The sequence below is a fragment of the Condylura cristata genome, unplaced genomic scaffold (genome assembly GCF_000260355.1).
Source record: "Condylura cristata isolate star-nosed mole 26May11 unplaced genomic scaffold, ConCri1.0 scaffold00018, whole genome shotgun sequence".
Taxonomy (NCBI): domain Eukaryota; kingdom Metazoa; phylum Chordata; class Mammalia; order Eulipotyphla; family Talpidae; genus Condylura; species Condylura cristata.
In genome coordinates, this window is record NW_004567119.1 from 13,601,015 (window position 1) to 13,615,112 (window position 14,098).

Below are 14,098 nucleotides of genomic sequence, written 5' to 3' on the forward strand. Positions count from 1 at the left end.
AATAGTAAATACTTAATACCCGTTGAAGACCCAGGGCCACGTGTTTGTCTATCCAATTCTGAGACTGAGAACACACACATGTCAGGGAGATCATCATCCTTTATATCCTCACCCTGTGCAAAATGTGTTATTGGAATAGAGTAGTTACATGTCACTAAAAAAAAAAAAAAAATTGGTTTCTATTGACTTGTTTAACATTTTAAATATAAAAGAAGAACTAGGTGAGTCACTATTGTAGTTTGGCAGAGCCTTGCTTTCGCAAACATGCTGTTCCCAACACAGATCACTCTAGAGTGTACAGAGGTTCAGTTTCTGAACCAGGTGAAACGACAGCCCAGCTCAGAGGGACAGGGATGACTGATTGGCTGGGGCCAGCGAGCAAGATCCATAAAAGGCAGTGGGGGACCTGGGGCTGGTCAAGGAAATCAACCACGGAGTCTCCACCCTCAGTGCGTCTCAAACAGTTGGTTTCCATCATGAGTGGATGCCCATTTTTGGGAAATAATTTAGGGTGAGTTTTTATTCTCGTGTTTAATAATCTTTTCTTAAGAAAGTGAATAGTAAGAGAATTTTAATCATTTATATTATTAAGAAATTGTGTGTTCTCAAGATCTATTTTTTTTTTCATCTGCAGATACACTTTTAAAAAAGTATCTGCAGAAGGAAATGAAGAAGACAATTCACAGACCGGTGTAAATAGAGCCAGCAGAGGAGGACTTATCTATGGGAACTACCTGCATGTGAGTTCAGTGTCTTCACGGTGTTTAATTTTCCTGGTTAGGTGCTAAATGCTGCTGAGGGATATTTGCAGTCTTTTGTTTTTCTTTTTTCTGTCACCAGATAGTTTGTAGATTTAAGGATATTCTTATTTATTCAAATGCATATATATATATATGTATGTGTGTGTGTGTGTGTGTGTGTGTGTGTATAAGAATTTTGCTAGAAAACCTTAAGAGGCTTAAGCGAAAAGTCACCTCTGGCAGAGGGACAGTTGAAGCACAATCAAGAATCAAGGCAGGAGAGTGGAGAGGATAAGATAAAGTATAGATAAGTGGACGCATTGCACAACTTATATAAATAAGGCATAGTCAATCAAGCTGGATGATGCAAAGGGAGCCAGGAGAATTTCTTTTAAATCCTTTGCCATGTTGAAGGCACTATGACGTCATTGGCAAATAAAACATGGATATTAATCCTGAGGTAGTTGGAGATTATTCTGGGGTAAGATTCAGCCTGTTTGTCTTTTATATTTCTTACGCAGTCTTCATCATTGTGTTTCTGATGTGTTCACATCAAAAGATGAGCTGGTTAAAATCTTATTAGAACAGGCTTTTGGGGAGAATAAAAGAACAAAAGTTATACAGTTGAGCAAATAGTTAAGTTTGTATCTACTCATTTCAAGAGATGGAGAACTATGACTTCCGGAGAGTACAATAACATTTGTTATGATAGAATTCTACCAAAGACAGTTTCTCCCTAGCAGAACAAATATCATAAATTCAACTTTTTATGCCAAGGCTCATTAATTGTTTAAAAGAAATAGATTGCTTCCTGTAAATTTGGGAATTTGCAGGACTTTTTTAGTGCTGTATCTTACTAATTAAAGTTCATAAAAGCCAAGCTTTATAATATTTAATCAATTTTTTTAAAATACCATTGTAGTTTCATCGAGATGAACTTGACATAGAACTGTGTAAATTTGAAGTACATATGTTATATATAAATGACTACCATGATAACATTAGCTGACACCTTTATCATATCACTTAATCAACTTTATCACTATTTTTTTTTTCTGGTAAAAATACATCAGTTCTACCTTTAAGCAACTGTTAAATATAACCACCATATTTTCCATCAGATTCATTTATACAAAATCATGCTCTTTTATTTTTTTGTTTAAAGCTGGAAAAAGTTTTGAATGCACAGGAACTTCAGAGTGAAATAAAAGGAAATAAAATCCATGATGAACATCTTTTTATTATAACTCATCAAGGTAAGCTGCATAAAGGTGTTTATGGTAGTTACTTCATAGGTGTATCCCTCCAATAACCAGAAAAGCTGTGATTTCTTTAACTGTAAGAAGGGAAAAGATGATAGAATCATCTTTGTTAGAAATGTTGAGAGTATCTTGATGCCAGATAAATTCTCAAATGAACTCCCTCTGGGACTTTTAACAATCTCATTATGTTACTGCACTGTTAATTACATCAAGTAAGACTTTTCTTTGTCTGAGTTCCAAGAAAGCATTCTATCTCTTGGAATTCAAAAAGAATTTGCAAACTAAGTGGTGACAATTTTTCAACTTGGAACTTTAAAGAACTCTTCAAAAACTTGAGTGCTAAAATTTATTATGACTTTACAAAATACTATACAAATGTGACATTAACAGAAATGTAAATTTTGTCTGAAAAATGTGTTTTTTCCTCTTCAGACTTTCAACGTCTGGGAAATGGTTTTTAGCATAGAGGTCCATAAATTTACGAGTCTAAAAGGCCTCTGCTTTCTTAATTTTTGTGCAAAATTTCATGAATCTTTATGAGGCCTGTGACCCCCAAATATGAGGGAGATTTACTATAAGGTTGTTAGTACCATAATAATGTTCTCTAAGGTTGCGTAACTCCTGCTAGTCTGTGCCCTGTTTCTAGATGTTTCTTTCCTTACCAGTCTTTTCCTCAAATGCTTGTTTCACATTGGCTAAAATGTTACTAACTGCCCTTTGAAGAAAAAAAAAAAGTTGGAGATGAAAAACAATGATTTTAAAGTGCTACTTCTCCTGTTCTTATGTGTTCTTATGTTTATAGCTTTTATTGTTGGATTATAATAAGACTGAACCGATAAGAGGAGAAGCATAGCGGCCTGGCACAAATACTGGATTCAGAAAATTACTTAGAATCCCGTTTCTATCATTATAAACTGATTGACCTTGGTTAAGTTTCTTGACCAATAATCCTCCCATTTCTCTGTCTGTAAAGTGGAGATGATTTTTGCATTCTCTCCATTTGTGAAGTTTTTATGAAGATGGAGTGAGAGGTCATGCATGGAGCTCCCAGCTTATCACAAACAGACGGCAATGGTGACCGGCAGGATTTCATAAGACTTTTCTTCCATCCTGCAGTTATAACATGGAGTCAGCATCTCAGGAGTAGTCAGCCATGTTAAAGACAAAAAACAGACACATAAACTAGTTCCAAAATAGTTGGTTTGTTCTTTATATGTGAATATGAAAACTAGACCTTTAGCAGTGTACTTAATGTGAATTATCTGTAATATTATTCCCTTCATTAGTGAGAAATGGTTTCTTTACCTGTACCGTAGCACCAAGCACAATACCTGAAAATCCCAAAGATTATTGATTTTCAGTACTTCTCTAATGGTGACACAAACTAACGCATTCATTTATTCATAAAATAATCACCCAGTGTTTATCTTATCCCAAACACCGTGCAAAGGTACAGAGGGAAATAGACGACTATGACAAAACCTCCTAGTATCCACACTACCCTAAGCCCCAAACCAACACTGTTGTTATATTTTTTAGGTGAGTGAGTCTTGATTTCCTAATTGACACATGAATATCACTTCACATACCCCCGGCTTCCAGAGGGGAAGGTAAAATTAGGTTATGTGCAAGATCCTAAAAGACATAAACAATACATTTGTTGAGAAAAATCAATGTAATAATAATATCTGTACTGCATATCGATAACATAGCAGGCACATTAAAACATTTAATAGATGGTTACTGTAACTGTCACTAATAACGATAGTATAAAATCGGGCTTTATCAACATTTTATTATTTTCAGATAATGCATTTGTCTTTTAATATGTTAAGTTTACCTTCGATATAATTATTGTTAGAGTCTTAAAATCTTCCATTTGACAATGTTTTTCTCATTGCAGCTTATGAACTGTGGTTTAAGCAAATCCTCTGGGAATTAGATTCTGTCCGAGAGATCTTTCAGAATGGACACGTGAGTTTTTATGTCCCAATGTTGTTCTCCTAATAGTATGCAGAACATAGTATTGATGAGGAAACTTGAACACCAAATGTCACTTAATGACAAAAGAAAAATCAACCCTTCCTTTGTGGAAAAGTTTAGTCAGATTTTCCCAGTTTATTGCTACTAAAAACGACACACTGCTTTATGGTTCCTTTCAAGTTCTAGTTTCAAGACCCTATCTTTAAAAATGGTGTTATGCATGATGGGAATTGTCAGGACAGCTAGTATAGCCTTTAACTAAAAGCAACAGAACTGTGTTTCTACTCTCTATTTGTTAGAGAACAGAAACAATAGTGAGGAAAGTGAAATAGGAAGAGGAGGAAGGAAAAAATTAGCAGGATGAAGAGAGAGAGAGAAAGGACACCAGGATGGGGGAGAAGGAAGAAAAGGACAAAGACAGCAGGGTGGAGGCAGAGAGCTTCCGGGGCTGCCAGTCGGAAGTGCCCAATCCCTCTCTCCTGCATCTTCCGGACACAGGACCCCTCTTCTGTGTCCCTGCTCCACCAGAGGCCAGGAGGAAGAACCCACACATGTAGACGCAATCCCATTGGTATCTCCAGGCCTCAGTAAAGAGAAGTTCCCATGTTTCCTTGACCTTTAGTTCTTGAAGCAAAACTAAGAGAGATATTTGCTTTAAATCCTGAGGATAATGAGTTCCAAAATTTATCCCTACCTTGTTTCCATAAAATGGTCCTGAACCAGAACTGATTGCTCGATGTTTCATTTCTTGTCCTTCAGGTCAGGGATGAAAGGAATATGCTCAAGGTTGTTACTCGGATGCACCGAGTGTCGGTGATTCTTAAATTACTGGTTCAGCAGTTCACTGTTCTGGAAACAATGACAGCCCTGGACTTCAATGACTTCAGGTATGCATCTGTGGCTTTGTGATAACAGTGAGCTTTGCCTTCTGCTTTGGTGGGTAAAAGAACGTGTGTGTGACAGTGATGCTGGACTGGTGTGTTACAGTGTAGGTGAGGAGCACCCTAGAACTCCCAAACCTGCCCCTTCTAAATAGGTTCTATCATCCAACTCATCCAGACAAAACAGTCTGGTGCATCAGACCTTCAATGGATAGGGACTTTAATACAAGTCATGTGCAACAGAGACAAGAAAACAAGTTTCCAAATCAAGAATGTGAGGTTCTCGAGAACCCATCCCCTTGTGGGTAAATTCCCAGCCAAACGAGGTTGGCCCAAAGCAGGACTACTGAGACCTGCTGAAACCTGGGGACCCATAAAGTAGGGGTAGGTGGGGCCCAGCACATCTGGGACAGAAGGAACAGAATCAAGGTAAAAGCTGCCTTTGGCAGCCTCCCCCAGGTCTCTCCCCTACATCTCTCACCCAGCGCCAGACCAGAGGCCAAGAATAGCTTCTTCACATGGCTCTGTCCCACCTGCCTCCTCTAGGAGGTGCATATCAAGAGAAACATTTTTTAATCAAATATTTATTGAGAAGAAATGTTCTTAGGATATTAGATGCATTTAATATGTAACAGGCAGAATTTGGCAATCAAAAAAAAAGTAGAACTCTTGTGTTGAATGAAACATTGGAGTCTAAGTAACAATTACATGAGGGAAATTCATGAGGGTGGTAGTTGTGTGGAGTAAAAGCATTTGTTGATCATCTGTTTTGGACAAGGCAACATCCCATTCTATTTGATTTGGGGTATTTCACTGCTGTTTTCAATAATTAATAATTAATATGCACATATATAATTTTAGGGGAAATTAAATAATATTTATAAAGACAGTGCTAATGCATAAAAATGGAGGTCAGTATCCATCTATTTTTAATTTAGGAAAAAAAATATTCATGTGCACACACATGCATACTCATATGTATGCACACACAGTCGCAAACAAATATAGATACATACACACACATATGACATCCCACAGTTACACATGTACCAATCTGTAAATTAATTCAGCAACAGGGACAGTGATGCTTACATATTTTGGTCCAAATTCTAAGTCCAGTGCTAGGCAGTTGTGTGCCTGTGTCTTATCTAAGAGAGTAAAACCGAACTACATCTGTGACAATGATTTACAATGTCAACCTAGTTCTTCCTTTCTCTTCTTTGTCCTCCCCAACTTGACATTCACAGAGAGTACTTATCGCCTGCATCAGGCTTCCAGAGTCTGCAGTTTCGACTCCTAGAAAATAAGATAGGTGTTCTTCAGAGTTTGAGAGTCCCTTACAACAGAAGACATTATCGCGATAACTTCAAAGGAGAAGAGAATGAACTGCTCCTTAAGTCTGAGCAGGAAAAAACACTTCTGCAACTCTTGGAGGTACCTGCTCAAGTCTCTCCGTAAAGTTTAGTTCCTAACAGTATGTGCTGTTGGGTTAGCTGCTCTCAGATCTGAGATGAAAATCTCCTATTTCAACTTGGGTCGCCGTTGTAAATAAGAAAAGATTGAATTTATAAAAAGACTTATATTTGTGAATTCCATCAATTATTCAAAATATTAAAATCTCTTGAGAGCTTCAGAAATACTTAGATAATCAATAATTTGTTAACATTTAGTCATCTTTTTATCTTATTGAAACAAGCCTTTTAAACATCCTAACTAAGCAACATTTAATTAGCTGATTTTTAAACTAAGTGTGGTTAATTATTCATTGAGCTTTAGGTCTTTAAAACATTCCAGAATTGGAAAGTTCCTCATTTAAGAATGTTTTCTCTTCAATTAATTTCCTATGGGTTTAGAAATAGCCATAAGGAATTACTCATTTGTTTCTTTCTAGCTAAATTATGAAATAAAGATTGTATGGCTTTAATTCCTTTGCGAAGTTTTTGCCTTTGAAAATTAAGCTTTTCTTTAGTGAAGAATGCATGGCGCTGCCCTGGGTATTGTAAATGTGGATTTAGGTGAATATATCCATGCTACATGACGTTTTATAAAGACAAAGGAGCACAGAGCTAATTTCAAAAACCAAAAATAGGTTGCACAAGAACCCACAGAGATGCATGAATTTGGTTGTACTTTTAGATTTAAAAGTCTTGTGGGTTCTAAAAATAATTGGCTAATTAGTTAAATTCAAAATTGCTAAGGGTACAATGTTGCTGCATTTAGAAAAGTTCATATCTTAAGAGTATCATTATTTCTCTAGTTCCTAAAATTTATTTTGAGAATAAACAAAAAAGATCAAACTAAAACAATGTATGGATGGTTCCATAGATTTATAGAATAAAGAGAAAAATATTATAATATCAGTGCCAAAAATATTAAGGAAATGAAATATAACATCATTATTTTATAAATGAAGAAATTGAAGGAAAAATAAATTTACACACAAAAGTAATTCTGGTATATGTTTTCCAAAATCACACAAGTTCCCTGTTTCAAGTTATAATGTTAGTTACAAAGTGTATTGCATATTTAAAATTTTATGATGTAGTCACTTAAACATATTCATTTAAGGCATGGCTGGAAAGAACACCAGGATTAGAGCCACATGGATTTAACTTCTGGGGAAAGTTTGAAAAAAATATCATCAAAGGCCTGGAAGAAGAATTCACAAGGATCCAGGTATTTATGATACCTTGAAATATAAGTTCATTGCTGAAGAGCTTATTGGGAATTTTAAGTATTCTCTACTTTTCCCTTTTCTTATATTATCTTTTTCTTCACAAATGCATCTGCTGGGAAAGGCAATTTAATTGTAACTGAAAATTTCTTTCCATCCAATCTTGTACAACATGATCTCCTCCAAATTGAAGTGTTTCTCCTGTTAAGTTGTGGATGCTTAAAATAATTAGCAAATTAGTTGAATTCACAGTTGCTAAATATATAACGTGAAGTCAGACACATACAGTTGATCTTTGGAAGCTCCCTCTTCCCAAACAAACTTTCACCAAATCCTACCGTTTGCCTTCAAAATGGCTCTGGAACATCTCCCTTCAATCAACCACCATCAACTAAATGCTATCAATGTCCTTCACCTGGCGGGCGCCATATTTTCTCGGCTGCCCTGATTGGTCCTCAGTGGGGCCCCTACAGCTGACTCTCCACACTGCAGCATGGAGCAGCAGCTTTTCAAAATGCAAATCTCCTCACATTTCCCTTTTGCTTCTTACTCTTCATTGTCTTCTCATAATTTTAAAAAGAATGATAAAAGCCATCAACATTTCACTCTCTTCTGCAGTTCATCTCTACTGAATGTCTTTTGAACTGAATTTAGTTCTTTGAATTATAACCACAGAGTCACTTTATGCGTTATTCTCTGGGCTCTGGAAATTCTCCTCTATGTAAGTAACGCGTAACGCAGCAGGTTTTAATCAGGGAGACCTTCAGGGAGGTTTTTGCTGACCCCCTTCCTACCATAAATTGTCACAGCACTGGGAAACACTAGCCATGCTTGCAATTTAATAGTCAGGTGATTATAATTCAATGTCTTGTTTCTCCCACACAATCTACTGCGTGCAATGAGGTGACTTGATTTTTTCTCATGAATTTATTTCTACCAACTCAGCATGACATTTACCTGAGTGAATAATTAACTGGTATTAATAGGTATATAAGTTTTTATGATATACTGTGGTTGTGACGATGAATTGAAGATAATTGAGTGAACTAGTTTTTGCTGGATTTCAATCGAGTTGTAAATAGAGCACACATTGGAGGCAGAAATATAAGAAATTCCTTAATCAGTAGGTAGTGAATGCCTCAGCCTAAGGATGGAGACTGTTTAAGACATTATACTTATAGAATATAATACTGGACGTAGAATTTCAACAGAATTAATAGTCTTTCAGATGAATACTTTTCCTAAGTGGAATTATTTTAATTACTGTATTAAACAATTGTCAAAAAATAGGTCATTATTAGTCATTATTAGTTTAGTTCCAGTTTACTTCTGAGTGTATTTCTCACGATATTTTTGAAGAGCAAATCATTCAAACTGAAATAACAATACAGAACCAGTGAGTGTGCTCAATATCCCCTTTCATAAGACATAATTCTCAAACTGTAGTGCTAGATGACCTGGTTTAAAAAACAAAACCAAAAAACTCTAAATACACTCTTTCTGCTCTTGGAGAGTTGTGTTTTTTTTTTTTTTTTCATAAGCAATGTTTTCTGAAATAAGGATCTTAGCTCTCTTAGCAATATTAAAACATTAATGCAGTGTTTTCTCCAAAGGCTAAAGAAGATTCAGAGGAAAAAGAGGAACAGATGGCTGAATTTCAGAAACAAAAAGAAGTGTTACTCTCCTTATTTGATGAGAAACGCCACGAGCATCTCCTTAGTAAGGGTAAGCACTTTTTTGCAAAAATACTATCTTTGCAATGAACGATGTGAGATCAGATATTAAAGCTTACTTGGGAAAAATAAAATTGAAATTCCATTCATAGAAATGGGAATTGAGTTGAGGTGATCAATGATAAACTGATGTTAATATTCCACACACACTTAATCTCAGAAACTTTCATAATAGGTTCATCAGACAAAGGATACCCAGATCAGATGAAAATGGCTTGTCAAACAGTTGACGGTTTAAAAGGGAGAGGCATGGAGCCAATCAGTGAGATGCTGAGTGCTGCAGCAGCGGTGGAGAGGAGTGGGGAGAGGGTGCCAGGCAGTGGAGAATCCCAAGACCAAGGAAGCACAAGCTGAGATTTGCAGCCTAATTAATACTGAGCAGTAGAGCCAAGGCCTTTGATACTTTTTACTTTATCATCAGAAATGGGGATCATTGATATTCAGGAGTAAAGAAAATACCTTTTTGTTGTTTGGAATTCAACAGAAGTAAAATTTAATTTTATAAAAAGCATATGACATACAGTATATTCAATTAATATTCAATTCTATAAGGTTGTAACCCTGAGTTTTCTATTAAATCTCAGTAAAGATGAGCAAAGCCTTATTTTCTAGATCTGACAGAACAAAACTTCACTAGAGCATATCAGTGACATCAATTAACAGAGCTGGTACTCCCTGCAGCCAAGTGACGCTATGCAATTTAAAGAATTTTAAGTGAATCAGAAAAAAGCACTCCACTGAAGTGGAGTGAAAGTATTGTTTTGAAAGCAATCATACTATTTTACTTGAAATATGTATTTTATTATGCACATTTTTTCCTAAATGATTTTTTCCTAATATTGACCTTTTAAAGGTTTTGAGAATTTAAATATACATATGTCATTTGCCTTTATAGATTATTTGCATATATTTCATTTACCTTTTAAAATCCAATACTAAAATATTACTTTATAAGATTGTTTTCTAATTCATGGTACAGCATACATGGTTTTTGGTCGTATAAAAATATTTAATGTCATGCAAATTAGTGAATGACTTAAATTACTTATTAAGTTGTTATATATTTGCAGGTGAAAGACGATTGTCATACAGAGCACTGCAGGGAGCCTTGATGATATATTTTTACAGGTAAAAACAAATCAAAAGCAGAGAGGCTGAACTTACTATTAAGAAGTGTACATAAATAGTGTACTAGAATAAAACTCATAGTTTCAAGTCATTTAGTTTTTTGCAAGGAAGCTGAGAAAATAATTGTGTTTTATGCTTTTTTTAAAAATATTTTAATAGTAAAAGTATAACTATCTTTGGAGTGGGTGAAACAATACATAAATACAGTTATTATTTTTAGTAAATTCTATAAAATAAATCTTGGAAACTCTTGGAATGTGTCTGTTATTGATAGAGGTGATAGAATCATTTCTGCTTTATAAAAAGAAAAAAATGATAAAATAAAAATACCTTATAATCTTCTATTTATTTGGCAATTTCAAGTGAAATTGCTTTTCAAAAATTGCACCTCAAAAGCATTTGAGGGGTCCCTCAAGTTCAAGATCTTTTGTTCCATTTGTATTAAGGTCCCATCCTTTGGGCCTTGAATTAGCTGTATCAGAACAGTGGGTATAGCACATCAAAAAAAGAGAAAAGCACATGAAAACAAAGTCTGTCTTCTGAGTGTATTATTTAGACTTATTTCAGATCCCCTCACATCTGTTTCTTGAAATTGGCAACACCTTTCAATGAGGCTCCATATTAGGTGTCACTGTGGCCTGTTAATTCATGACTATTTCATGGGCTCTTCTAAACGCTACAAATACTGCCAATGGTAGTACCCCCCTTTTTGAGATTAAGAAACTGAGCTTGAAGGAGTAATCCAGGTTTGCACAGCCCCTAAGGGAAGTTCGTATTTGTATCCAGGGCCAACAGATTACAAAACTTACATTCTCCCTCACACACTGGATCTAAAAGGTATCTTCTTCTCACCTGTCCCTTAGGGAAGAGCCTAGATTCCAGGTCCCATTTCAGTTACTGACATCTCTTATGGACATCGACACCCTCATGACCAAATGGAGATGTAAGTCTTCTTGGATGCCCCCTCCTCCCTCACCCTCATGCCTTTTCTCCTTCTTCCTGCTCCCCCACCCCCTCTCTCTTGCCCTTATCTGGGGGTGAGTTGTTTCTATAAAAACCACCTTGACAGTGACCATAGTGACCTTCTCAGGACTGACTTATCCAATAAACTCTACAGGCCTAGTACCTAGGGCCTACCACACCTTTGGGAGGCCAAGAAAATATTTTATTGGACAAACAGAAGGAAAAAAAAAATCTTTTTTAGTGGAGGAAAAGGCCAAGTGGCCTGTGGCTTGGCTCCCCGCTCTTATGCTCAAGGCTAACTGTGATGATGGAGGTTCAAGTGCATGTAGCCTGAGCTGAGTGTGGTGCCAGGCAACCTGCCGGCCTCACGGGGCTCTTGCACATGAGCCTTCCATATGGCCAGGTGATAAGGCGTGAGCCTTTTCTCAGAAGCAATAATCATTACCAGTCTCTTGTGTTTAGACCACTGTGCACATAATGGCAGGAAAATGTCCATGGAGTTAATTTGTGTGTTTGCTTAGATAACCACGTGTGCATGGTGCACAGGATGCTGGGCAGCAAGTCGGGCACCGGTGGGTCCTCAGGCTATCAGTACCTGCGCTCAACTGTGAGGTAAGGTGGGAGACACTCACCTTTCTCTTGATGGATCACCAGTGCCCAGGAGTCTCCATTTACATGTACACTATGGAGAAAAAAAGTCATTTATGCTTTGACCTACTCACAGCATATTTGTCATCAGATTACGATACCTCTATTGCAAGCTTTAGAGGACAATATAAAAAAAACAATTCTTAGCTTTGGAAGCTTGTGCTTGTGGTCCAGGGAGAAGGTAGGGAAAATGGTGGCTGCATGACTCTTGGGGACTCAAAAAGGTAAATCCACAAAGGAGTACTTTCAACTGCTTCTGGCTCAGTTTTGGACTAGGTTAAAACTATTGTTAATGATTAGTGACTAGATGCACTAAAACATAATTTCTATTTCTTGATATAACGAGTTTATAGTAAAGAAACTACTCCCATCCACTCGAGTGCCCTTTTCATAGTGTTTATAGGAAAAGATATCAACATTTATTGAACACTTAAAATATGCCAGAGAAAGTTCTAGACATTTGTGTTCTATGTCATATATAAACCTACCAGCAAATGTCCAGCTACCATCCACCACCAACTACTATGGCCTCCTCTCCTGCTCTGGTAACCAATATTTTATTGTCAGAGTCTAAGGGCTTTGTTTGTTTGTTTTTAACTTTTTTTTTTTTTAATATTCAACAAATGAGTAAAATCTTATGGTACTTGTCTATGTTAGTATATTCCGTTCAAGGACTATGTTGCCACAAATGGCAAAATCTCAACATTTTATGGCTGAGTAGTATACCACTGTGTGTGGTGGCACATCTCTATCCACTCAACTGCCATCTGTCTTTGAGCCATTGGGTTGTTTCCCTCGCTTGTCTATTGCTGGTAGTGGGTAGCTGGCACAACAATATGGACTCTTGGTTTTAATCTCCATCCGTCAGGTGAGGATCAATGAAATACATAATACATAATGTTTTGTGGGCATGAAGTCTGGATATGAAATAAAAATCAGGCAAATACCAATACTACTTAATACGATATATAAAACAAGTACCATATTTGACATAATATCATAATATGTAGTACTATTTAAAGCAAAATACTGTTGTCTGAGTTGACATTTACTGATAGAAAATCTTAAGTTATTCATGTCAATAAATCTAAGACATGTATATGTTTTTTTTTCCAGTGACCGGTACAAGGTATTTGTAGACTTATTTAATCTTTCAACATACCTGGTTCCCCGACACTGGATACCGAAGATGAACCCAATAATTCATAAGTTCCTTTATACAGCGGAATATTGTGACAGCTCTTACTTCAGCAGTGATGAATCAGATTAAAATTGTGAAGAGCATTAATTTTCAATCTGTATTTTTTGTAAATTTTTTTTATGAATTTTCATGACAGCATAGAGAATCCTAGTGTGATATATTTATATACATAGTTAAGCACCAAAGTGGCCCTTTTCAATTCTGGAAATAACTTTACTACTTGACTATCGTGATGATATAAAACACTGAAATTAGAAATTAATTCAATGAAATGGTAGCATTGTACAGTTTTTCTATTAAAAATTCTAAGTTCTCTGATACTTATTGTAACTATTTCACCTTATCATCTCATTGTTATATACTTTATGTTTAACTATTTCAAAATATGCAATAAAATAGCTCTTTTGAAAAACAATCAAATTTTTAAATAATAAAAATTAATCTTTTGTCATATATTGTTTTGGAAACATTGTGTTTGTTAGATTTTTTTTTTTATTGTTCATTTCATTCATTTAAAGAACGGGTTATTTTTAGGAAAAGGAGGAATCAAAAGAGAAGCAGCTGTGTCGTCACAGGCAGGGAGAACTAACTGCCTGCTTAGAATTCTTGATCACTGATGCTCTGAAGCTTGCCCAGAGGGAAATTACCCATTAGCTCAGATGAGGAGAAAAGTTGGGGAGCTCTGAGGCTGTAGAAGCAGATCCTGTTGTGGCCTGTATTCCTGGCACAGCCCAGGGATTTGTCGCATCTCTTCTGTACACGCTGCTTTCTTCCTGCTAGACCAGCTCCTTTGTTACACTCAGTCTCTGCTTCCAGCACAGCTAGATTTATCAGGGCAAAATACCCTTCTCCCAGCTCAACGGCCTGTGCTCTGGGAGGCAGAGT

The 14,098-nt window shown here is 36.2% G+C and overlaps 1 protein-coding gene and 1 long non-coding RNA gene across 2 annotated transcripts; one reads left to right on the forward strand and one right to left on the reverse strand.

Moving 5' to 3' along the window:
- The first annotated feature begins 450 nt into the window (after window positions 1-450).
- TDO2 (tryptophan 2,3-dioxygenase) lies at window positions 451-13,309 on the forward strand. Its single transcript, XM_004685348.2, has 12 exons — window positions 451-511; window positions 635-740; window positions 1,906-1,996; window positions 3,906-3,976; window positions 4,745-4,872; window positions 6,114-6,300; window positions 7,435-7,542; window positions 9,154-9,265; window positions 10,344-10,401; window positions 11,265-11,344; window positions 11,886-11,976; window positions 13,129-13,309. The coding sequence occupies exons 1-12, from the start codon at window positions 477-479 to the stop codon at window positions 13,280-13,282; spliced, it is 1,221 nt and encodes a 406-aa protein (XP_004685405.1). The 5' UTR covers window positions 451-476; the 3' UTR covers window positions 13,283-13,309.
- On the reverse strand, window positions 6,100-13,252 carry LOC105853805. Its single transcript, XR_001145573.1, has 3 exons — window positions 13,175-13,252; window positions 11,997-12,046; window positions 6,100-6,162 (listed from the first exon to the last, which is right to left on the reverse strand). It is a non-coding gene; the product is annotated as an uncharacterized LOC105853805 (long non-coding RNA).
- Window positions 13,310-14,098: the final 789 nt, after the last annotated feature.

What these genes read in the sequence shown, in the direction of transcription:
- TDO2 (XM_004685348.2), top strand. Translation starts at nt 477, where the DNA reads ATGAGTGGATGCCCATTTTTGGGAAATAATTTAGG. An exon ending in TTTTATTATAACTCATCAAG is followed by an intron (nt 1,997 to 3,905) that starts GTAAGCTGCATA and finishes TTCTCATTGCAG; the next exon opens with CTTATGAACTGTGGTTTAAG. An exon ending in TTGATGATATATTTTTACAG is followed by an intron (nt 10,402 to 11,264) that starts GTAAAAACAAAT and finishes CCTGTCCCTTAG; the next exon opens with GGAAGAGCCTAGATTCCAGG.